The 25,321-nt window shown below is 42.3% G+C and overlaps 1 protein-coding gene across 5 annotated transcripts in view; it reads right to left on the reverse strand.

The window, feature by feature from the left end:
* The window catches only part of XPO6 (exportin 6), a 205,463-nt gene that overhangs the window by 50,208 nt on the left and 129,934 nt on the right, over window positions 1-25,321 (reverse strand). For all 5 annotated transcript variants that reach the window (XM_029576103.1, XM_029576106.1, XM_029576105.1 and 2 more), the window contains 2 exons: window positions 15,398-15,557; window positions 9,913-10,005 (listed from right to left, as the gene is read on the reverse strand). In XM_029576103.1, the coding sequence (XP_029431963.1) occupies window positions 9,913-10,005; window positions 15,398-15,557 (253 nt within the window). The remainder of the gene's footprint in view (window positions 1-9,912; window positions 10,006-15,397; window positions 15,558-25,321) is intronic.

The raw sequence follows: 25,321 nt of genomic DNA on the forward strand, positions 1-25,321 counted from the left end.
CCCCGCCTGGAACAGGCACCCACCCGCCCGCGGCCTAGATTTAACACGCGACCACCCGCCCCCCGGATCCCGCCGCCCGCCTGGACCCACGCGGCCCTCCGACAGGTATTTAAAAATTTTGTTTTTTACACTTCCTGGTGCCTGTCATTTCAAATGTCATTTGAAATGACAGGTACCAGCGCACCCAGGTTACTGTATAGGCGCTGTATTAAGCGCCTATACAGTAACCTGGGTGCGCTGCAATTAGAAGATACTCTCTTCTAATTGCATTTGCATGCAATTAGAAGAGAGTATCAGGCACTAGGTCAAGAGAACTGTGCGTGCGGGGAGGAAGGGTGCGCCTGACACTGCCGCACTGTTTCTACCGCGGCCTTACAGTATCGAGCCGTAAGTTTGTACCTGAGGCAATGGAGGGTAAAGTGACTTGCCCAACATCACAAGGATCGACAGCAGGACTTGAACCCTGGTCTCCTGGTTCATAGCACACTGCTCTAACCACTAGGCTATTCCTCCACTAGCCTGATACAATATTTTATATTTGTGGATGTGACATGTGTGTCCATGCCTTGTATTTGTTCTTGCATATTTCCTCCTGATTTTTTTTTAGCCCCATCTTTAAAGTGCTATTTTAAAATTCAAAGATCCTCCTCCAAGGTGCCTACAATACCTCCTTACTTCAAACAGACTTCCAATGCTTGACGTATGCTGGGATGAGTGTTTGGTTGTTTGCGTGGCTCCATCCAGGGTGTAGCGTTAGCGGCACACCCTGATGTAGTTTGTTTTCTTAAGGGAGCAATACACTTGCTTCCTCTGATTTGGCATCCTTATCAGTCATGGAGTTTGAATTTAATCCTCACTGCCTTTTGCTCGGCGCCTTTTGAGCCTTTGAAGAGATCGACTCTAAAAGATCTTACCTTAAAGGTAATTTTTCTGGTGGCTATTATATCGGCTTGTGGGATGTTGGAACTCCAGGCGCGTTGGAACTCCAGGCGCTTTCTTGTAGGGAACCCTTCTTGCGGATTTCGGATTCGGGCATTTCTTTAAGGACGGTTCCGTCTTTCTTGCCGAAAGTGGTTTCCTCTTTTCATGTCCAATCGGTGGAGCTGCTGGCCTTCACGGAGTTAAACCATTCGGATCCTTTGGCTAGCAACTTGCGGAAGCTCGACGTTTGCAGAGCCTTGCTGCGTTACTTTGAGGTTACCAATGAGTTTCATGTGACTGACCATATTTTTGTGCTGTAGAGCGGTCCTAAACGAGGTCAGTAGGCATCCAAAGCTACTATAGCTCGTTGGCTAAAGGAGGCTATTAGTTTGGCCTATCTCCTTCGTGGTAGATCCCTTCCTACTGGTCTACATGCCCACTCTACTCGTTCACAAGCAGCATCTATCTTGGGCAGAGTGTCAGATGGTATCACCGCAGGAGATTTGCAGGGCGGCTACGTGGAAATCCCTGCATACTTTTGTGGGGCATTACAGATTGGATGTCCAGGCTCCAGTTTCAGGAGGATTTGGAGAGGGAGTGCTTCGAGCAGGCCTCTCCGATCCCATCCCAGGTAAGAAAGCTCTGGTACATCCCAGGAGTCTGGACTGATCCGGGTACATACAGACAATAAAAAGATTAAAACCACTCCTATTTAAATCAGATTTTCAAATAGTTCTTCAATCTTTCATTTTCTCAGGATTAGACTATTGTAATAGTCTTTTTTTGGGTTTGTCGAATTCTACCTTAAGACCTCTGCAACAGATTCAGAATTCCGCTGCCCGTTTACTAACAGGAGCACCTATGAGACATCATATTTCCCCCATCTTATTTAGCTTACACTGGTTGCCTATTAAGTTTAGGGTGAAATATAAAATACTGTCACTAATCCACTCATTAATACATGATCCGGATTCAACTTGGCTCTGTACCTCATTGCGGTTATATAAACCTACTAGAAATCTCAGATCTACCACCAAGTATCTACTTGATGTTCCCACGGTTAGGCTGGCCAGATTGAATATAACCAGAGAGAGCGCGTTCTCAGTGGCGGGACCCATTCTTTGGAACTCGATCCCAAATACACTAAGATTAATCACTGATCACAATGAATTCAAGAAGGTTTTGAAAACCTACCTATTTAAAATGGCCTTTGCAGGAATTGAGGAAACGAATATCTTTCCACAAAGATCTTCATAATAGTATTGGATGTATATTATACATACATAGAGCTTAATAGCTTGTTTTTGCTAACCTTGTGATAACACTGGTCTCTGGTTTCTTAACTTTTTCTGACTTTTCTTGTTTTAGTTATAAATTTTAGTATAAGTTATGTTAAAGAATTAGGGATTATAATTATACATTGTATTTTTTCCATCTTTTTACTTTATTTATTTTTATCTATTGATTTTGTTTTTTGTTATGTAGTTTTTTTGTTTAATTATCTTCTTTAGTTTTTTTATATTTTGAAGTTGTGAACCGTCTTGGTCAGACTTTGTCTGTGAAAGTCGATATATAAAATGTTTTAAATAAATAAAGGAAAATTAGTTTACCTGATAATTTTCATTCCTGTAGTACCACGGATCAGTCCAGAATCCTGCCCATCAGAGACATGGAAGAACGGGAGAGTCCGCTTGGTTCTTATGTATTTTGTTATTTCAGATTGGCAGAGATTTTCAATTTTTTGTCCTCGTTTTTCAAGGTTCAGGTCCCAGGAGGGTTGAGTGGACCGGTTTGTTTCTTTTATTATATATAGTTATGATGGTTTTGAGAGTTCCATTCTGCTTTGATATTGAGTAATACTGCCGGACTTGTAGGTGGCTCCAGCCTATTTATAGCTGGAGTTTGTTTTGATAACTGCTGTCTCCATCTGCTAGGGGTGGGGGGCAAAACCCAGGAGTCTGGACTGATCTGTGGTACTACAGGAACGAAAATTATCAGGTATGAAAATAATTTTCCTTAACACAGTAAGGACTGAACACTTCTCCGCCCCCCCCCCAAAAAAAAAAAAATGCACAGCAAAACAAATGCCAAATTGCCAGCTAGAGCAGGTCAGAGATGGTAAAGGGAAAAAAAAGAAAAAATAAACTGGATGAAGGAAGAAGATAGTCATGTCAGCTTAGTGACTGGAATGTTCTGCTCCGGGCATGCAATAAAGGAGACCAGGCAAAAGAATTTGTGCTATTTGTAAGTCAGTGGTTCCCAGCCTGTCCTCATGATTTCAAAGCCAGTTACTTTTCAGTATATGTATAATTATTAATGCAAGAGCCAGCAGCATGCATTGTATTCCTTTGATATGCAAGCTCATCTCATGGATATTAACCGCAGATATCCTGAAATCCCAAATAGCTGTGGGGTCATGAAATGAGATTTGGCAAAATCTCCTTACAAGAAAAATGACACAGAAGCTGATGATACTTTACTGAGGCAAAGGTTTTTAAGAACAAGAGTCTTCTTCACCAGATGCACTAAGTGTAGCAGTGGAGGTGGGTGTATGCAGATGGGGTAGATCATCCACCCACCTCCTTCACTACACTTTACACATCTGGTGACATGGATTCTTGTGCTAGGAAGCTGATGTCTCAGTAAATCTGTTAGTTTAAGGGGTACCACTGGTCTGCGTTTTACTGTTTCAGACTTGGCAATTTTCTATGAGTATCTTAAATTGAAAGCCCTCTGGGGACAGGAAATACCGATGGTACTTGAATGTAATTCAGTTTGAAGTAGCAGACCAGTCATGAATATAAATACAAGACTAATACCCCAGAACTGTATTAATCCATGGGAAGTTTGATGGGGTTGCTGGTTCTTTCCATTATATTGTAACTACCACACGAGCCACAACAGCAACCAGGGCACAAATAATTTTTTAAGAATCTGAGGCCTGGTCATATTCCAATAGGGCAAAAGCCAGGGAGCCCTCAGCTAAAATACCAGTAATGGAAAAACACTGAAAACAGACTCCTTAGAAGGGATGAATTTGGGGGTACACCCACCATATGCTGACAAGTACCTTTGTCTTCCATTATTTATCAGATTCCTCTGGAAGATTGGCAGACCTGGAGGAGCTGAGGCAGACAGAGAGGTATATAGATGAGACCTTCAGGGTCATAGTAGCCAAGTCCCAACTTCAGACTGGCAGCCCTGGTGCTGCCTTGGAGGAAGAGGGTCTCATGATTGGAGAGCATCAACCAGGTGCAGCAGGAAAGGATCCTATAGCAAGGACCTGCTCTCCAGGTGATGCATTGTCCTTTCGCACTGAGGATATCTCCCCAAGGCCTACTGCCCAGAGGGAAGGGTTAGGTCAGCTGTCATAGTTGGTGATTCAATTATTAGGAATGTAGATAGCTGGGTGGCTGGAGGGCGTGAGGATCACCTGGTAACATGCCTACCTGGTGTGAAGGTGGCGGACCTCACACGTCACCTAGATAGGATTTTAGTTAGTGCTGGGGAGGAGCCGGCTGTCGTGGTACATGTGGGCACCAACGACATAGGAAAATGTGGAAGGGAGGTTCTGGAAGCCAAATTTAGGCTCTTAGGCAGAAAGCTTAAATCCAGAACCTCCATGGTAGCATTCTCTGAAATGCTCCCTGTTCTACACGCAGGTCACCAGAGGCAGGCAGAGCTCCGGAGTCTCAATGCGTGGATGAGACGATGGTGCAAGGAAGAGGGATTCAGTTTTGTTAGGAACTGGGGAACCTTTTGGTGAAGGGGGAGTCTCTTCCGAAGGAATGGGCTCCACCTTAACCAGGGTGGAACCAGACTGCTGGCGCTAACCTTTAAAAAGGAGATAGAGCAGCTTTTAAACTAGAACAAAGGGGAAAGCCGACAGTCGCTCAGCAGCGCATGGTTCGGAGAGAGGTATCTTCAAAGGATACTAATGATGCATTAGAATTAGGGCATCCGGACAGTGAGGATCCAATAATAAGAAAAGTAGTCCAAGTGCCTGTACCTAAAAACTCACCTGAGCTAAAAAATTCTAACTTATCCCTATCAATTAAAAAGCAGAATGAAAATACAAACAAAAAACAAACTTTGAAATGTTTGTATGCTAATGCCAGAAGTCTAAGAAGTAAGATGGGAGAATTAGAATGTATAACAGTGAATGATGACCTAGACTTAATTGGCATCTCAGAGACATGGTGGAAAGAGGATAACCAATGGGACAATGCTATACCGGGGTACAAATTATATCGCAATGACAGAGAGGAGCACCCGGGAGGCGGTGTGGCGCTTTATGTCCGGGATGGCATAGAGTCCAACAGGATAAACATCCTGCATGAGACAAAATGCAAAATTGAATCTTTATGGGTAGAAATCCCTTGTGTGTCGGGGAAAACTATAGTGACAGGAGTATACTACCGTCCACCTGGTCAAGATGGTGAGACGGACAATGAAATGCTAAGAGAAATTAGGGAAGCTAACCAAATTGGTAGTCCGGTAATAACGGGAGACTTCAATTACCCCAATATTGACTGGGTAAATGTATCATCGGGACACGCTAGAGAGATAACGTTCCTGGATGGAATAAATGATAGCTTTATGGAGCAAGTGGTTCAGGAACCGACGAGAGAGGGAGCAATTTTAGATCTAATTCTCAGTGGAGCACAGGACTTGGTGAGAGAAGTAACGGTGGTGGGGCTGCTTGGCAATAGTGATCATAATATGGTCAAATTTGAATTAATGACTGGAAGAGGAACAGTATGCAAATCCACGGCTCTCGTGCTAAACTTTCAAAAGGGAAAATTTGATCAAATGAGAAAAATTGTTAGACAAAAACCGAAAGGAGCAGCTACAAAAGTAAAAAATGTGCGTGAGGCGTGGTCATTGTTAAAAAATACCATTCTAGAAGCACAGTCCAGATGTATTCCACACATTAAGAAAGGTGGAAACAAGGCAAAACAATTACCGGCATGGTTAAAAGGGGAGGTGAAAGAAGCTATTTTAGCCAAAAGATCTTCATTCAAAAATTGGAAGGAGGATCCAACAGAAGAAAATAGGATAACACATAAACATTGGCAAGTTAAATGTAAGACATTGATAAGACAGGCTAAGAGAGAATTTGAAAATAAGTTGGCCGTAGAGGCAAAAACTCACAGTAAAAACTTTTAAAAATATATCCGAAGCAGAAAGCCTGTGAGGGAATCAGTTGGACCGTTAGATGATCGAGGTGTTAAAGGGGCACTTAGAGAAGATAAGGCCATAGCAGAAAGATTAAATGATTTTTTTGCTTCTGTGTTTACTGAAGAGGTTGTTGGGGAGATACCAGTTATCAGAGAAGGTTTTCATGGGCAATGATTCAGATGGACTGAATCAAATCACGGTGAACCTAGAAGATGTGGTAGACCTGATTCACAAACTGAAGAGTAGTAAATCACCTGGACCGGATAGTATACACCCCAGAGTTCTGAAAGAACTAAAAAAATGAAATTTCAGACCTATTAGTAAATATTTGTAACCTATCATTAAAATCATACATTGTACCTGCAGACTGGAGGATAGCTAATGTAACCCCAATATTTTAAAAGGGCTCCAGGGGCGATCCGGTTATCCTGACTTCAGTGCCAGGAAAAATAGTGGAAAGTGTTCTAAACATCAAAATCACAGAACATATAGAAAGACATGGTTTAATGGAACAAAGTCAGCATGGCTTTACCCAAGGCAAGTCTTGCCTCACAAATCTGCTTCACTTTTTTGAAGGAGTTAATAAACATGTGGATAAAGGTGAACCGGTAGATGTAGTATACTTGGATTTTCAGAAGGCGTTTGACAAAGTTCCTCATGAGAGGCTTCTAGGAAAAGTAAAGTCATGGGATAGGTGGTGATGTCCTTTCGTGGATTACAAACTTGCTAAAAGACAGGAAACAGAGTAGGATTAAATGGACAATTTTCTCAGTGGAAGGGAGTGGGCAGTGGAGTGCCTCAGGGATCTGTATTGGGACCCTTACTTTTCAATATATTTATAAATGATCTGGAAAGAAATACGAGTGAGATAATCAAATTTGCAGATGATACAAAATTGTTCAGAGTAGTTAAATCGCAAGCAGATTGTGATAAATTGCAGGAAGACCTTGTAAGACTGGAAAATTGGGCATCAAAATGGCAGATGAAATTTAATGTGGATAAGTGCAAGGTGATGCATATAGGGAAAAATAACCCATGTAATAGTTACACAATGTTAGGTTCCATATTAGGTGCTATAACCCAAGAAAGAGATCAAGGTGTCATAGTGGATAACACATTGAAATAATCGGTTCAGTGTGCTGTGGCAGTCAAAAAAGCAAACAGAATGTTGGGAATTATTAGAAAGGGAATGGTGAATAAAACGGAAAATGTCACAATGCCTCTATCGCTCCATGGTGAGACCGCACCTTGAATACTGTGTACAATTCTGGTCGTCGCAACTCAAAAAAGATATAATTGCAATGGAGAAGGTACAGAGAAGGGCTACCAAAATGATAAAGGGAATGGAACAGCTCCCCTATGAGGACAGACTAAAGAGGTTAGGACTTTTCAGCTTGGAGAAGAGACGGCTGAGGGGGGATATGATAGAGGTGTTTAAAATCATGAGAGGTCTAGAACAGGTAGATGTGAATCGTTTTTTTACTCTTTCGGATAATAGAAAGACTAGGGGGCAACTCCATGAAGTTAGCATGTGGCACATTTAAAACTAATCGGAGAAAGTTTTTTTTCACTCAACTCTGAGTGAAATTAAACTCTGAAATTTGTTGCCAGAGGATGTGGTTAGTGCAGTTAGTATAGCTGTGTTTAAAAAAAGGATTGGATAAGTTCTTGGAAGAGAAGTCCATTACCTGCTATTAATTAAGTTGACTTAGAAAATAGCCACTGCTATTACTAGCAACGGTAACATGGAATAGACTTAGTTTTTGGGTACTTGCCAGGTTCTTATGGCCTGGATTGGCCACTGTTGGAAACAGGATGCTGGGCTTGATGGACCCTTGGTCTGACCCAGTATGGCATGTTCTTATGAAACCTTTAATGGTATTACAGATAAACAACCAATTATCCATTTCAAAAGTATTCCCGAAATGGAGTTTCTACCCAAATTGATTCCAGGCAAAAGTACAAAGTCAGGCCACTCTCCCACTCCCATGGATTCCAATCAATCAGTTTGAGAGTGGTATTCTTGAATTGTGATCACGATCAAGGTATGGCTCATGATTTCTCACTGTTTCCACAGAAGCCATGGGAAGAGGTGGCAGGGCTGCCACGTGGACAAGGAACATGTGACAGTTCACAGTCCTGTGCTCAGTCCAACCTTCTGTCAGATCTATAGGACAGAGGAGAGCTCTGCGCCCCTCTGTTGGGGCACCATTTATCTGGTGTGGGCGATATCTTTTCTTCTAGTTCTTAAGGGATTGCTTCCAATGAAGAGGCCTGAAAAAACACACTCAAATTGAAGTGTCCACTTTGAGAAACTAGAAAAAAAGAAAGATGAGGGACATTTTTCTGTTGGATCCAGTCATACATTAAGGCACTCTTCCAAGTGCACACATCATTAACGCTGACAGACTGCTAACAGAAGGAACTCTACATCACTACCAAGCCAGACAATGTTTCAGGGTTGTTAAAAAGCAGTAGTGAAAGCTAGTCTCTTCAAAGTGTCAATCTACTTCTTATCTCCGTCTCTACTTATTTCTAGATCTTTCCATTTTTTTCCATATTTTTTGTTTTTTATAATTTTAAAAGGATTTGGAATAAAAGGTGTGTGCATTATAATTTTAAAAGGATTTGGAATAAAAGGTGTGTGCATATTCCTACAGGTACACCATATTAAAAAAAAAAAAAAAAAAAAGTTCTTTCCAGAGTTCACTATTTTTTATATGGGTCCATGTGATGCATGGGGGTTCTGACAAAGATCAGCAAAGCAAGGCTCTAATTTACTTAGATTCAAAAAGGTTAAAGTAGCTAAATTGGAGGGGCTTTCAAAGATTATCCTATCAAATGAAATTAAAATCAGATAAAGAAGAGAGTTTTTGATTGACAGGTGAATAACTTAATTACCCACAGAATCCTTTTTCAATTTAAACTGATTTTCACCAGTAGACCAAAGTACATGCTGTATTTCAAGTCCTGCCACCCACCAGTGCCCGGATATGGCATTTCAAATCCCACCTTCCCCTCTCCCTAGGCAGCCAAGGTGCCTGCTGCTTGATGCTATCAATGTGGCATTTAAAGCTGGCCATGCCTACCAGAAGCTCTTCCCGGCAGGCTCCCTGACCCTGTACAAAAGCATAAATGTAGAGCACAGGAGTCTCAGTAATCATGCTGCTGAAGGAGAAAGGAGAAGCCTGGAACCACCATCAATACGGACGAATGCAGCTGCAATGGGGGGGGGGGGGGGGGGGGGGGAGAGGAGGGAAAGGGAAAATCTCAGGGGTGTAGGGAGAGATAGGGTCAATGCTAGGAAACAGATAGGGAGGCTGGCGAGTGAGTGGGAGAATCTGCTCAGTCTTGTTTTATTGTCCTGTCTTCTGCCCGATAAACTGATATTTACCCAGAAAAATAAGTCCATTTTTCCACTGATTTTCTTCTGTTTTTGTTCTTGTCATAATAAACCCTGATAAATTATTGGGAAAAAACAGAATAAAACCCGAAAATGAAGGTCCCTAATTATCCAGAAAAGTAGATCCTGATTGCAGCCAAAGATCACAACAAGTTGACACCCTCTATCTGGGCGGGATCTCCACTGTCCAATGAGACACTGCCCTGCTGGGACTGTCAATATATAGAATAAGGAACAAGGTCAAGGAACCTTTAATCAAAGGAGGCAATATTCATATCAGTTACCTGCCTTATAGCTTTCTGAAACAGTTTACAGGGCAAACAATGAAGACAATTTCATTTAAAAATGGCCATAAGTAGTATTTGGCCAGTTTCTCAGTGAAGCAGTGTGTTAAGCCTCATACTTACACATCAGTCAGGTCTGGTTTTAGCACAGATGGCACAGCTGTTTCAATGTTGAACAGTTTGATTTGGGAGCCATAAAGAGTAACTTTCACCAATCTGTCAGGAAGAGGTAAATCATTAGATATTGATGCCAGATAATCCTCAAAGTTATGCAAAGTAAAAGGCAGACCTGTCACAACAGCTGACTGCCTTCACTAATTCAGAGGGACAGCAATAAGAAGGACCATTTCTGCATTTTACACTGGTAACTGGACCGTTGTCAGGTTTGATAAATATAAAAATCTCTAAAAATTATCTTGTGGCCAGTTTTTTTTTTCCGCCTTTTCTGGAAAAAATTTAAAAAGTACAAAAGCCTTAAAGTCCGTTACTTACACACTTTTGAAAAGGTGCAGCTTTTGCCCAAGGACTTATTATCCTGCCCTGTCTGAAAGGTAGAAAAAACATACAAGGAAAATCTTGTTGGAAAAATGCTGAGTTGGGCAAAATCCCTTCAGTGTTTTTGTTTACAAGTTTGAGCTCATACAATTTAATTTAGTTTTTATTGAGTTTACAATAAGATATCCATAATATCATCTTAATGATTTCAATCGGGAAAATAGGCATCTATAATTCTCTTACAGAAAAACATCTCAAAAGGAAATACAAAATTGCCAAATAAGAAAACAGGCAGGGGAGGGGCAGCCTTATAAAGAACAATATACACTGAAATATGTAAAAAGAAAAAAATATGGTAAGTAAGCATATACCCCAATATTCACTTTTTGCCTAAACATTCAGAGCATATTAGGTGTGCATGTCTGAAAAGACCTGTAACTGTGAAGGCTCAAAAAAAAAAAGATATTTAGCATTCCCCAACTTAATGTTACATTTACATGGGTATTGTAGTATAAAATAAGCCCCTTTTACATGTTAATTCATCATGAAGTTGTGTTTGCCTCGTCACATCTGGAAAAATCCACAGTTTCTGTCCGTAAAACATTGATTCTCGATTACAGAAGATAAATCGTAGAATGGTATTTCGATCAGAAAGAAATGCAAATGAGACCAGTAAAGCTCCTCGTCTAGTAACTATCTCATGCGACTGTTCCAATATTTGGGTTAAATTTAATTAGGTCTCTTCTGGAGAATTATTCAATACTGACCCCTCAGACTTAGGTAGAAAAATTTTAGTAATCACCGGCATAGTGGATTCAGGCATTTTCAAAACCTGAGATGAATAACTTTTGAACAAATCAGTAATGGGTAAAATCTTTATAACAGGAAAATTTACCACCTGGAGATTACAACAACTCAAAGAATTTTCTATATTTTTCAACCTTTTAGTTGTAATTAGATCTGACTGAACCATATTAGATTGTACTTGCTCGAGTTCAGTAAACTTTGATTCCAAAATATTTAACTTAGTTCCACACAGAGATAGAATTTTAATTAGCAGAAACCTTTATATTTGTATCTACAAAAACTTTTGTAAGGTTGGAAATAGATATTTCTAAGGATTTAATAGCCTGCTAGAGTACTTCCAACGTTATTACAGGGGGTTTAGTAAACTCCAAGTTGGGGAGTGTTGCCATCCAATCTGCACCACCTCCGCTTCTTATTCCGCCCTCAAGCTGAGCTTTCGGTGTCGAAGATCTAATCACAGGATCAGGAACGGCCCCTCTCCACAGCCTCTCCAACCGGGCTCACTTCTCCTGCTGCTCTCAAAATGGGCCCATGCTCCTCAGCACTTATGCCCTCCAGAGGCACCGCCATCACATCAACTCGGTACCTCTCCCTTCATGAGTAGATGAATAACAGGCTCATTTCCAGGAGGGGGAAGGCATTTTAGGCGCCCCGGGAGTCAACGATATTTCTTCGATCTGCGGAGACTATGTTTGCTCAGCGTCACAACCGGCTATGATCTCTTCCAGAGGTTTCATTGGGGTAGGCGAGAAAAAGCCCTCTATCCGCATCTACAGGCCTCCCAAAGTTGGGGAGCTAGCACTGGCCCCCCGCAGTTTGGCCTTGCGCTTTGTAAGCGGCATCAGAAAGCAATCAGGAAATAAGGAAGAAAAAAAACACGGCTGAGGAGCTCTTCTCAGCGTCCCTCACCGTCGGCCATCTTGGCTCCACACCCCCTCATACAATTTACTGATTTGCAGGCTTTTTGCATGAAACTTAAATCTGACCCTTTGTGTTATTTATTCCCAGTTGTGGGGTTTTTCTTTTTTTAAATTACTGAAAATGGCAGCATTTTCTGTTTTGAGCATACCACAAAGCTTGACACATAATACAGCCTTGCTCCAGCAGAACAGATGGGGAACAGAAGTTCATCAACAGCTTAATAGGAAACAGCTAACAGCATCAAGCAGTCAGTCTCAAACTACAAGATGACCTTCTCAAAATCTTCTCTGCCTCTCCACTACAGATAAATCGGTCTATTGGCAACTGAAGTGGTTTCTAGATGAGTTTGCTATACTGCACCCTACACAGTCTGGATTCTGGCAAGGGCATGGGACTGAATCTGTCCTCTCTGGTTAATGAGATTGGATCTCAGGCGAACAGAGGCAGAGGCAGCAGACAGGTATTAGACCTGTCTGCTGTGGTTCATACAGATTGACCACAGATGTCTGTTGAGGAGATTAAAAGCTGTGGGTATTGGAGGCATCCTTCTGACCTAGCTGATTATGTTTCTTTCTGGCACGAAGTGTTCAGTAAGTTAGGAAAATACTTTGGCTACCTGATATAACTTTGCCTTATGGGATTGTGCAAGGCTTGATATTGTCCCCACTTTTAACATCTTTATGACTCCTATTACTTATTCTGGCTCATCACACTATTCAGTTTCATTTATATGTGGATGATATCGAGCTGTAAGCCAGCATGGACCAAGACTAGTCTTAATAAATGTTTATTAGAAATTGCCAGCTGGTTGAAGCAGCATAGACATTAAAATCTGAGGTGTACTGCCTTAGTCGATTATATAGAATATGGGTTAGTCATCTGGAAGTTGAAGGGATGATATTACTTCCTAAGAAAGCAGTATGTAACTTGGGGGTTCTAATAAAGAAGCACTCTAGGGAATTATGAAATTTTGCAGTTATCAAGGCATCTTTTTTTAATTTACGTAAGATTAGACAACTTTGCTACAGGAGAATTGGTGGCTTCTCCAATGTCTGCAACTTCTTCAAAACACTGCTGTCAGACTTCTGACAGGTGCTTGTGTTATGAGTCATGTGACTCCCATTTTGAGAGAACTTCATTGGCTTCTGATTATTTGTAGAGTCAAGTTTAGGATTCTTCAATTTATGAATGTTTGGATCCCTCTAGACCACTGTATCTTCAAAAGCTGACCTTATATGAACCCACTACATTCTTCCTGCATGGTCTTCTCCAGGTTCTTCCACCATCTCAGGTGAAGCTACAAATCACTCGTAAGACTGTTTTTAGCTGTGCAGCCCTTTATCTTGTAATGTCCGTATAGCACCATCTTATATGAGCTTCAGGAAAAAGAGTATTCTGGCTGTTAAATTGGCATTTTCAGTCTGGAATGCCTGCAAGACTGTCCTCAGTTTTGATTTTTTAATGATATTGTTATTTTGAGAATGAAAGGGTTTAGTTAATTATCTATGTGTTTATAGAGTTTTGTTTTGTATTTTAAATTTGTATTGCTTTAAAGCTGCTTCCATAAAGCAGATACTCAAATTTAAATAAATAAATTTGAAAGCTGAGTGGCAGTAGCTAGCACTTGTTTACACTGTTTCCAGGATTTGCAAATCTACAGTTTTATTTATTTAGAGTTTTTCTATACCGGCATTCGTGATTAAAAATCACATCATGCTGGTTTACAGAAAACAGGGGGGTGTAAAACGAAAAATGGAACATTAACAAGTGCAAAGAGGTCATAAAGTTACATTACAACAAGGTTGATATAACTGAGGAAAGAATTAGAGCATGATAACTGAGCAGTTAAGGATTAAATATTTACATTATATTGTGAAGTCTCTTCAAAGATGTTGCTGTCATTCAATTGGAATCTGGGAAGGCTTGCTTAAATAGCCAAGTCTTAAGCCTTTTTCTATTTTGAGATGAGCTGCATCTTCCCACAATACTGGGATCACACAGAGCAACATATACCTACAGGTTCTACTGCACACAGGTTACAAATGCTATGAAATTAATCACTGTCCGTTAGCCATCATGAGGGACATGGTCCTCCCATGGTATAGTATACCAGCGTTTTCCAATCTTTTCAAGCACAAGGCACAACAAAAATGTTGTATGGCATACCAACCTCCATGGAGCTGTCAGTGCAGACATGGAGTAGACTCATATCGGCAAAAACCTACAGAAGCACTGAAAGCCTCAACACAGTCTCTTTCATATTTTAAAGCAGAGGGCAGACATACGTGAACCCATCACAGAAGGCCAGTTTCCTCTATATACAAGTGCAGGAAAAGGAAAAAGTCAGTGTGATGCAAGCAGACAACTAAGTTAATTAACTTGGCTGCCAGAACTCTCATTGCTACTGCTCCTAGCACTCAGAATGAGTCACATCTGGTGCTCAATACATGCTCTCCTCCTCTCTCTCAGCCAAGGGCTAGGATAGAGGCTGAAGGACTCAAATGAAGAAGCTGGAGAGGAAAATGAGAAGGTGCTGTGTCAAGTGCATGTGTAGCAGAAAGTGGGTCCCAGATATCCATGCCTGCATGCTGCCCGTTAATTACCACACTCTGGGGCTTATGCTGTAGCTTGGAGGAAGAGGCACACATGATTACACAAGCCTCAGAAAATAGTTCCTACATGTTTAAAAGCCACCACTTGTATCTTGCTGCTGTATGATACTAGGGCAGAGCCCAGGTGATGGCTTCCTCATTTGAGTCCTTCAGCGTCTGTCCTATCCCTAGGCTGAGAGAGGAGGAGAGCATGTATTGAGCACCGGGTGTGACTCATTCTGAGTGTTGGGATCTGAGCATTGCGCAATGGTGACTTTTCCATGGCACACTGGATCACAGTGGAAAGCACACTGGTTGGGAATCACTGTAGTATACTACAGATGTGGTTTCTAACAGGTCATCTGCAATGTCAGAACGAATTCTCCAGAAAAAAAGCAAATATTTTAAGAATGTTAAAGCATTATTTTAACTAAGCAAGCTAAAAGATTTCTTGTATCTCTGTGCAAATAAGAGTCAAATTCCCTGGAAAGAGTTTGCTGGGGCTTTCATCCTAAACACTATTGCACAAGCATCATTTCTTAGATGGGTGCATGCTGTATATTTAAGTGCAAACACTTTTTGGCTTCATCATTACTTTAAAATACTACAATATACATACTGGTGTTTCACTACAGCTTTGAAAAATTAGTGGCTCTTGAGTTGTGAGCCACACTACTCTAGGATCATCTTTATCAGAACTCCAGATAAAAAGAACATTGTTCCTTTTTTCCTACTTACTGTTCCTGTCATCTCCCTAAAAAAATGACAGCTAAAGAATTATAGCATTAGCTTACCTCCCAACAACAGTAAAGGCATCATTAAATCTAGTAGCGAAGACATCGCCGATGAAATACTCTGCAAGGCGTCCGACAGCTTGCAGGAGGGAGCTGAGGTCTCTCAAGGAGCAATGCAACCGTCTGCAGTCATTCTCAGCTGTAATATTCAGCCTGTGACCTGAAACACAAAGGAATAGTCAGAGCTCTGACATCCCTACTGAAGCGAGGTACAATGGACAATATTATCTAACACTTATGGTTTAGCAGTATAGAGTTCCATCATTTGGTTAAAAGATGACCATTCAGCATAACCTATCTGGCAATTATTTGTGGTAAATCAGACAATTAACTATTCTTCAGATAAAATAATCAAAGCAAACCTCTCGTAAAGTATCCACCAATTAGAAGCTGAATAATTTTGGATAGCAAATTACATCATTAACCTCCAGGGACTCTTTAAAAATGTTAAAGAAAATGGCTACAGCTAGAGATTAGTCCAAACCTATGACTCCCTTTGGTTCCCCCATTAAATCTATAAATGGTAAATTTCCTGTCTTATTTTGCTAGAATAGCAGATATATTATCTTACCCATAAAAATATATATTTGCATACATATACTTTACAGAGTAGGGGGGTTCTTGACAAGGAGGGTAATATTGATAGAGGATCTCCCTGACTGCTTAATCACAAGAGTTAAGATTTGGAAGGGTTAAGTTTCAGTTTGTGCAGCCAGAGCGCTACTGCTGAGGGACAGTGGTTAAGATATGAGACTATGGCAGCTTGATCGGTTCCTGTTTTGATACATAGTTGTATATCAATAAATAGGGGGATGGGGGGGGGCATTACATGTCAAAGGACTGGATATCATCACAGGTTGGGTAGATAGAAATGTTGGAGAATTGGGGTAATCCACAGTAAGACCTCAGAGTGGAGGATTTATTGGCCCAGAAAACAGATGAGCAAATTGGTCAAGAATGATTTAAACCACTGGATGAATTAATCCTCCATATCAATGTTCGCCAAATAGTAGGTGGATGACAACATCAAATGCAGCAGATAGATTGAATAGGACAATGAGAAGTCGCCACATTCGTCTGCATGTAGGTGGACACTATTGGTTATAACTAGAAAAACAGATTCTGTGCTGTGGCCTTTCCTAAGGCCAAACTGGTAGGCATGGAGAGTGTGGGTTTCGTTTAGAAAGTCTAAAAGATGCAATTATATCACTTTTCCCACAAATTTTCACAGGAAAGGAAGGCAGTGGTTACCTATATTAGATATAAATGCCTGTATCCTTTTGGCTTCCAAGTCATAGTGAGTGGCAACTTCATACATCAAAAATACTGAAGAGGCATAGATTGCTTTACAGATGACAGATTTGAATATTCCAAAAGACAGCGACAGTTGCAGCCACCAAACAACTTCTCTAAGTGGCAGCAGGTACTGATGGGAGGCAAAAGGCTGAAAAGGATTTTTGGGACCATCATAATCAAGAGGTGAACCAGAGGATATTCATTCGAAGATTTCCCATTTTGAAGAATTTACAAATATTTAATCCTCATATGGCAGGAACTTAATGGATGCCTTTCTGGATTTTTTGTTCTTATTATTCTCTCTCATCTACTTAGGTTGCCAAAAGATCTTTTATAATTAACTATGTTTCCTGCAAGTCACCCAGGCGGTGGAGTCATTCTCCCAATTCTTATATCCTGCAGGTTTTGGAGATATGCCAAATCTTGGTATATGAGGGTGGGGGTTGGAGGAGTGGGAATGAATGATGGGGTTGCTGTTCAGATCAAATAAACGCCAACACGGTCTCAGAGTGGCATCACTGAATGTGTGGGGGCTATATATACCAATGAAAAGAATTATATAAAAAAAAGCTTCTAGATCGGGTGCCTCAATCCTCTTTATTCAAGAGGAGACTTGTGAAAAGGAGATGAAAGATTGATAAAGTGTGCCAACTTCCTACTGGTATTGTGTCTAATTAAACAAGGGGCAGAGTGCTGGAGTGGCAATTTTAAAAGCAAAAAAAATTATGAGTGGAGGTCACGCAGAGATAAAAAGGGTAGATTTCTATTCATGCATTTAAAGATTAATAGACCCTTCACTGTTGCAAATATTTATGCACCAAATTCTAGTCAAGATTCAAGCTCTCCTCAGAGCTAACAGTATTTCAGAGGAGCCACTCATTCTAAGAGTGGGGGAGGGGGATTTTCAACTGAATGTATTTCTGCTTAATTCTACAGGAAGAGGACCTCAGAAAACCATTTTATTTGAAGAGCAGTATAACAAGCATAATAAATTAAACTAAAACACAGGGCTAGCTTGATGAGAATGATTGCTGATTTAGGCTTGCTAGGTGGCTGACAGACTTTTCCCCCCCCAGAAACCAGGGACTATACATGTAACTCCAAGCCCCATAATTCACACTCATGCACTGATTTAATATTTGTTGAAAATGTAATTATACAGGACGTATCACTGGGGGCTACTGGGGCAATGGTTCAATTAGGTTCTTAACTAATTGTTTTTCCTTGAGTCCTGATAGACCAGCCCAGACAAGTGGGATTCACCTCCCCTACTACCAGATGGAGGTGGAGAGCAAAGCTGTTTTAATCTTGAGGTCCCTCTCTATATACCCTGGCACAGCACAGAAGGCATCAGTAATACTCACGAATGGACTCTGACTCTCCCAGGTTAAAGCACCATTAAGCTTTAACCCGTACGCCCTATGGCATCACTTCATATTTATTTCCTGCCTTATCTTCTTTCCAGCTTGTTGCAAGCTTCCAAGTTCTCTTCCCTGTTGATTGTAATTTTGACTCATTCCTACTTACTGTTTATCTTTCGTTTACTTGAATAGTTACCCTAGTTTTTTATTCTTGTTAATTGTAAACCGATCCGATATGGTTATTTACTATGAAGGTCGGTATATAAAACTGTTAAATAAATAAATAAATAAATAAATAATCTCTTGCCCAAGCTGAAGTGTAAAGTTCTCCTGGGGGAAAAAAAAAAATGTCCAGCCAGCAGGGGAAAAAAAGTAGCATAGGAATGAGCATCACTTCTGCTCTTCTCTCCCACACAGACACATATATATATATATATATATATATATATATATATACACTCCTCCTCTGACCATCTCTTTTTTTGAGGTGGGCTGTGGACTGGTCTGTCAGGACTCAAGGAAAGACAATTAGCAGGTAAGAACCTAACCGAACCTTCCTTATTGTCCTGCCAGACCAGTTCAGACAAGTAGCATGTACCTAAAGCAGTACTTATCCCAGTCAAGAGTAACTGCACTCAATGAACTTATAGTATATTAACATAGCCTACTATCTTTCAATATCTCCTTCAATCAATCTCCCTGTTTCATGATGCAGATGTCCTCTGTTTTCAATGCTCCCAGATATCTCTGTTCACCTACTCAGGGTTTCCACCCAGTGCTATCTCCTGTTATACTCATTCTCCTTGTTATGTTTTTGCTCATTATTGTTAATTTTTGATATGTTTAAATTTCAAACATCGTTCAATGTAACACGTTCTGTATGTAAACCGGAGTGAAGGCAACTCTGCTATACCTCGGTATATAAAAAATGCTAAATAAATAAATAAATAAACAAACTTGAGCTGCTTCCAGAACTCCTGTCATAAAAGCTGTGTCCTTTCTCACCTGAAAGTTCAACCTATAATGTTTTGTAAATTAATATAGAAATGATTATGTGGCTGCCCTGTAGATTTCTGCTGGGGCTACCAGTCTGCTCTGCCCAGAACACTGCCTGGGCCCTTGAGTGTGCCCTCAGGCCCCCTGGTACCATTTTTCCCCTTTAAAATATACGTCATCACAATTGCCTCCTTAATCCATCATGCAATCGATGCTTTCAAAACAGTTTGTCCTTTGCGGGGCCCTGCAAACAGAACACGACGACTGACTTTCGAAATTCATTTCTGGTTTCTAGAGATCTCAGCAAAACATTCCTGATGTCTAGAATCCTAAACTCCATCTCTTGGCCTTGGTAAGGAAACCACTTGATTCATATGAAATTCCAATACCACCTTTGGAAAGAAGAATGGGACTGACCTGATCATGACCTTTTTTCTTGAAAAGGAAAGGTAAGGGTCCCTGCAGAATAATGCCTGCAACACAGATCCTCCTGGCCAAACAAAGTCAAATCTTTTATGAAGACTCTAAGGGGTCTAAATGGAGCCTTTATCAAAGCCCTCAGTGCCAAGCTCAGATCCCCAGGTGGAATTAGAAACCTCTGGGGCAGACCAATGTAGCTTGCCCCTTTAAGGAAGCAAACTACATCTGGGTGCAATACTAAGGGGGTCATTCCGACTTATCCCCTACAGCGTGCTATGGCTGCAGTCTGCAACTTTAGTGAGTTCACTGCTAAACCTTTATCCAATTCCTCCTGGAGAAACTGAGGATAGAGGAAACAAGTCTTCCCTCTGCTTTACCTTTGTCTTCCTGAACCATCCTTTGAAGGTTTTTCAAATTCTAGTGTATATTACAGAAGTGGAAGATTTTTTTTTGCTTTCATTAGAGTTGATATTACCTGACTTGAGTACTCTCTCCTACTAAGTTTTTTCCTTTCACGTGCCATGCTGACAAAACTGCACTTTTCCTGCATGAACCTGAGCAGTTCTTCCCTCGAGTCTGACTAGGTCTGCAATATCTTGGTTGTCTTGCCCAATTTGGGGGTATTAAGATCCTGGATGATCTGCTATTCTTAGCACCTTTCTGACCAATGGCCTAGGCGGGAATATGTACAATGTGTTTCTGGGCCAAGTTATGTCAGGGCATCTACTCCCTTGAACCCCAATACCTTTGACTGAAGAAGTCTTTTGCTTTGGTGTTCTTGTGCATTGCATTAGATTCCACTGGGGGTGCCCCCATTTGACCACTATTTGGTTGAAGGCTCTCTCAGCCACCTCCCATTCCCCCAGGTCCACAATCTGGAGACTTAAGAAATCTGCTTGAATGCCGAGTGCCCGTTATGTGAGAAGCTGATATCTAACAGATGTGTCTCCACCCACTCAGATGTTTCGCTTCCTTCGCTACTTGCCGGCTCCTTATTTCTCCTTGCTTGTTGACATAAGACACTGTCATGGCATTGTCTGAAAATAGCCTGACAACTTTCCCCTTCACCTTTGGTAGAAAGCTTTTAGTGCCAATCTTACTGCTTTGGTCTCCAGACAGTTTGTGAAAAAATGTCCTCCCCCTGCAACCATAGCCCTTGCGCTATCTGTCCCTTACAGTGTGCCCCCTCGCCCACCCTCTTTTGCTTGCATCTGTGGTCACAATCAATCAGCAAGGATTCCAAGATGATTCCTGTCCTCAGATTGACCTTGATCAATCACCAGTCTAGGCTTCTCCTGCTTCTGAAGCCACAGGGGTTGGGGAGGGTGGGGGGGGGGGGGAATCTCCCTCCACTACTGTCCCCGGCCACTCGGAGCCCTGCAGAGCCCAGGAGTCTGTCAGGGGAAGATGAGGAGTGCCATGGGGAAGATCCTGCAGCTTTTTCTTTCAAATGTGTTCTTTTGATGCATAAGGCATTAATTTACCAGGAAGGCCACAGGGCGGTGTTTTCCCAGGCAAGGTGGTTTGCAGGGTCTGCAGCCTAGGAAGTGGTCCAAATTTTCATGGACCAGTGGTACAACCAGGATTCAGTGAGTCCTTGGAAGGCCTGCACATTCAGATGCTGCAGATGAGGCCTTGGGGGACTCGGAGGACAGGAAGCCTCCAGTAGAGGACCCTCAAGGCAAATTCTTCTCCGGAGGAACAGGATCCGGAAGAGGAGTGCGGTCAAGCCCCAACTGTTGAGAGGGATGTTCCAAAGATGGTTCGTCTTTTTTAAAGGGAAGAACTGTGGCCCCTGATTCCCTGTGTCCTTAAGAGCTTGGGATTAAGGTTCCTCAAAAAGAATCTGATAAGGAAGAGGTGGACCCAGTCATGGATGGCTTAAGATGAACAGTGAAATCCTTCCCCTTCCATAAATCGGTGAAGTTAGTGGTCAGGGAATGGGATACCCCAGAGTCTGGTTTGAAGGTTGGTAGAACAATGAATAAATTATATTTGTTACCAGAGGACACGCTTGAATTGTTGAGACTGCCAAAGATGATGCTTCAATTTCTGTGGTTACGAAGAAAACAACCATTCCAGTGGCCTGTTCTGAAGTGCTTGAGGATACGCAGGACAGGAAGTTAGAGATCCACCCCAAGAAGATCTCTGAGGTGACTGCCCTGGGCATTCGTGCTGCAGTTGGCAGCAATTTTATGTTTCGGGATGGTCTGCGCTGGGTACAGCACCTGCAGGCTGACAAAGCGATGGCATCAGAGGCAAAGCATGCAGACTATCTAGAAGCTGAGGTGGCCCATGGACCAGATGCATTATATGACCTCATCAGAACGTCGTCTAGGACGGCCGGGACACACCTCACAGATGGTTCTCACATGGTTAACATGCTGAACATGTGACAGTCATGAGGCTAAAGTAAATATACATTCTGCATCCACAGGAACCCCGTTGACCCCCAACAATGGATGCAGAGCAGAAATAGGGCATTAACCATACAACACACCATATAAAAAAAGATATTCTGGTTCTGATGACATCTCAGTAAAAGCAAAACAAACACCCATTACTACTAGGCACAATAACCCTCCTTATGAAAATGCATATCCTATTGAGAAAACACAACAAGTAAGAATGATACAATTGCCTGCATGCTAGCAAAATACCTCAGTTACACACACAGAACCGACCTTCACCACGTACAGAAAGACCACACAGTATAAATATGGAGACAGAAACTGGAATGGAAAACCAAAAAAAGCCACTCTGCATTAGGTGCAAACCTGGAGAAATGGAAAGAGAAATATAGCACCTAACAGTCCCAGGATCTGCAATAATGCACAGAAACTAATCTGCACAAAGTTACACCTGATTTATGGAACACACTCAAACAGTAACAATCCTATCTATGAAAAGGCAACACTACAAATATTAAACACCTCCTTTTAGGAAAACAGAACAAGCCAAGCTGCTATAGATCCCCCACACAGAAATAATTGTAAAATTATAATAAATGTTTCAAAACAGCTGATGAACAGAATAACGTCAAAATTAAAACTCATAAAAATTATTAAAAATTGTCCAAATATCAATAAAATATTTCAAAACAGCAGATATCACATAATACTCAATTAAAATAGCAGTCAATCAAGAAAAATAAACTTAAAATGCCACCTTTACTTACCCTCTCCAGGAACTCTCCTACTCCTTTCCCTTGAAAGCACATACCAGGAGCAGCAGCGGCTGCTGAAGCTCTGTCCTCACAGTCCTCTTCTTTAGGGCTCACAACAAGTCACTCACATACACACCCCAGTCACCTCCCTGCCCAGTCTCTCTTCTCTCACACCCCCAGCCCAGTTACCTCCCTGCCCAGTCTCTCTTTTCTCACACACACCCAAGCCCAGTTACCTCCCTGCCCAGTCTCTTCTCTCTCACACACTCAACCCAGTTAACTCCTTGACCAGTCTCTCTCTTCTCTCTCACACCTAGCCCAGTCACCTCCCCGGCCAGTCTCTCTTCTCTCACACACCCAGCCCAGTCACCTCCCCACCCAGTCTCTCTCTTCTCTCACACACCCAGCCCAGTCACCTCCCCGCCCAGTCTCTCTCTTCTCTCACACACTCAGCCCAGTCTCTCTCTTCTCACACACACAGCCCAGTCACCTCCCTGCCCAGTCTCTCTCTTCTCTCTTACACACATTTTGCTTAGAGCCCCAATGCTGTGTTCCCCTTTAATTTCACAGTGGCAGATTTCCCAGTACTGCTGCTGCCTTCTCAGCCGCACTGAAGCAGCAAACATTTTAGAAAAATATGCCATGGCACTCAGGCTTTTCTTCTGGCTGTTGGGATATCTCTAGGCTCCCGCAGCCCCCCATCTGCCTGCTTTTACGGCCACTGGGAGCTTCACTTGCCCCATCTGTAATCAGCATGGCTGAGTGCCACTTTTACTTTAATCGTGGCTCTGCCGCGTTCACTGTTGCATCGGGGGGGGGGGGGGGGGGGGGGATCCCTGGAGCAACCGGCCTCTTCGTGCTTGCAATTCACTGCCGCTTTGGGGAATCCCTACTCTACTGCAGTTCCCTGCCACAGCTGGCCTCTTCTTTTTGTGGATCACCACTGTTTAATTTCAGCACTTCCAGCCCGTGGCGGCCTTGCTTCAACAGGGTCGGGCTTCTTTGTTGCCAGCCCCCCTCAAACCACCCCATCCCCAGGGCTATGAGATGCCCCCCTTCTTTCTGCCTCACCGACCAGAGGCTTCCTCCCTTCTTCCTACTCCCTCTGGCAGGAAGAAGGGAGGAGGCTTCCGATTGGCCTGCGGGGACAGGAAGAAGGGAGGAGGCTTCCCACTGGCCTGCGGGACAGGAAGGGAGGCGGCTTCCCATTGGCCTGCGGGGACAGGAAGGGAGGAGGCTTCCCATTGGCTTGCGGGGGCAGGAAAAAGGTAAAGGGAAGTATAACTGGGGCTGTGGGACACCGGGTGCCGCGAAACACCAGTTGGTGCTTGGCGACACATTGGTGTGTCGAGACATACTGGTTGAGAATCGCTGGTCTAGGATTATGATGTCAGAGGTCTTTGCCAGGCGGCTCCTTTGGTTAAGGAACTGGTCAGTGGACGTTTGGTCTAAGTTTCATTTAGGAGCGTTACCTTTTCGGAGAGGACTTAAGAGGAGCTCGTAAAACATCTGGGAGAGATTAAAGGACATAGATTGCCGGAGGATAAGCTGAAAGGAAGAAAAGGGCCTCGCTTTAGGGTGAATAGACTGTTTTGGCAGATTAGGGCTTCAGGAGGAGCCCAGAGACAAAGCACTGGGAGGCAGCAGTTCTGGAACCAGTCCTTTTGAGGTCGAAAGCCTAACAAGAGATGGTTCCGGCCAGGGGGCATCTGGAGCCAAGTCTGCCCAATGAATAGAGGCCAGTCCACTCCTTGGTGCCAGTCAAAGGGGGTCAGTTGACTTTTCTACGAGGAGTGGACCAGGATCACAAGGACCAAGGGTTCTTAAGTGTGATAAGACAAGGTTATGCTTTAGAATTTGGTCGCTAAAGGACTTGTTCATGGTCTCTCCTTGCACTTCCATAAACAAAAGGCAACTGGTACAGGAAACTAACCGCTTACAGATGCTGGGAGCCATTGTTCCAATCCCCATAGAGGAATGGGGGATGGGAAGGTATTCCATTTATTTTGAGGTTCCAGCGAACAGCATGTATCTTCCCGAGAGCATGTCAATGGATTAAGAACAGCATATAAATTCATCATGGAAATTTGTAACAAATTTCTTAGTGACTACTAGGGACAGCACTGCTCTTTAAAGATTCCACATCATTACCTGTTTGCTGAGAAAAAAATATTTATATGAAAAATCACTAGAGCAGTCTAGAAAATATTCGCTTTCAAGGAAAAAGAGAAAACTCCATAGTTGTAAGTTCAGCAGCACACAGGAAATCATCTTGCATACCTAGAAAGCTCTGGAAATATCCTCTGAGCTAACAGAGTGGGCTCATGTGATCCATGCATTTAGCATAGTTGCACTGCTGGTCAGAGAAAGAATGTTCAACTAAAGAGCATAGAGAAAGACAAGACGGACCAGAACTGTGCCTCAACAGCTATCCTATGCATTTCCAGGCAAAAAGAACAAAGGACTCTGATCCCCAGGCCAGCTAGAAGCAGGGATGCTGAGGTAGCAAGCCAGCCCTGTGGGATTGGAAATCTCGTCATTGCATAACCTGCACAGCTAACCTTAGCTGATATGAACAGTTTAAAAAGAGGGCAAGGGTTATTTAAAAAAAAAAATATATATATATATTAGACTAAAATACCCTATTTGTAAATGAAGGTTCATGGTGCCAGATCCCAGATTTGG

This window comes from Rhinatrema bivittatum, chromosome 14, assembly GCF_901001135.1.
Source record: "Rhinatrema bivittatum chromosome 14, aRhiBiv1.1, whole genome shotgun sequence".
In the NCBI taxonomy this organism is placed as follows: Eukaryota; Metazoa; Chordata; class Amphibia; order Gymnophiona; family Rhinatrematidae; genus Rhinatrema; species Rhinatrema bivittatum.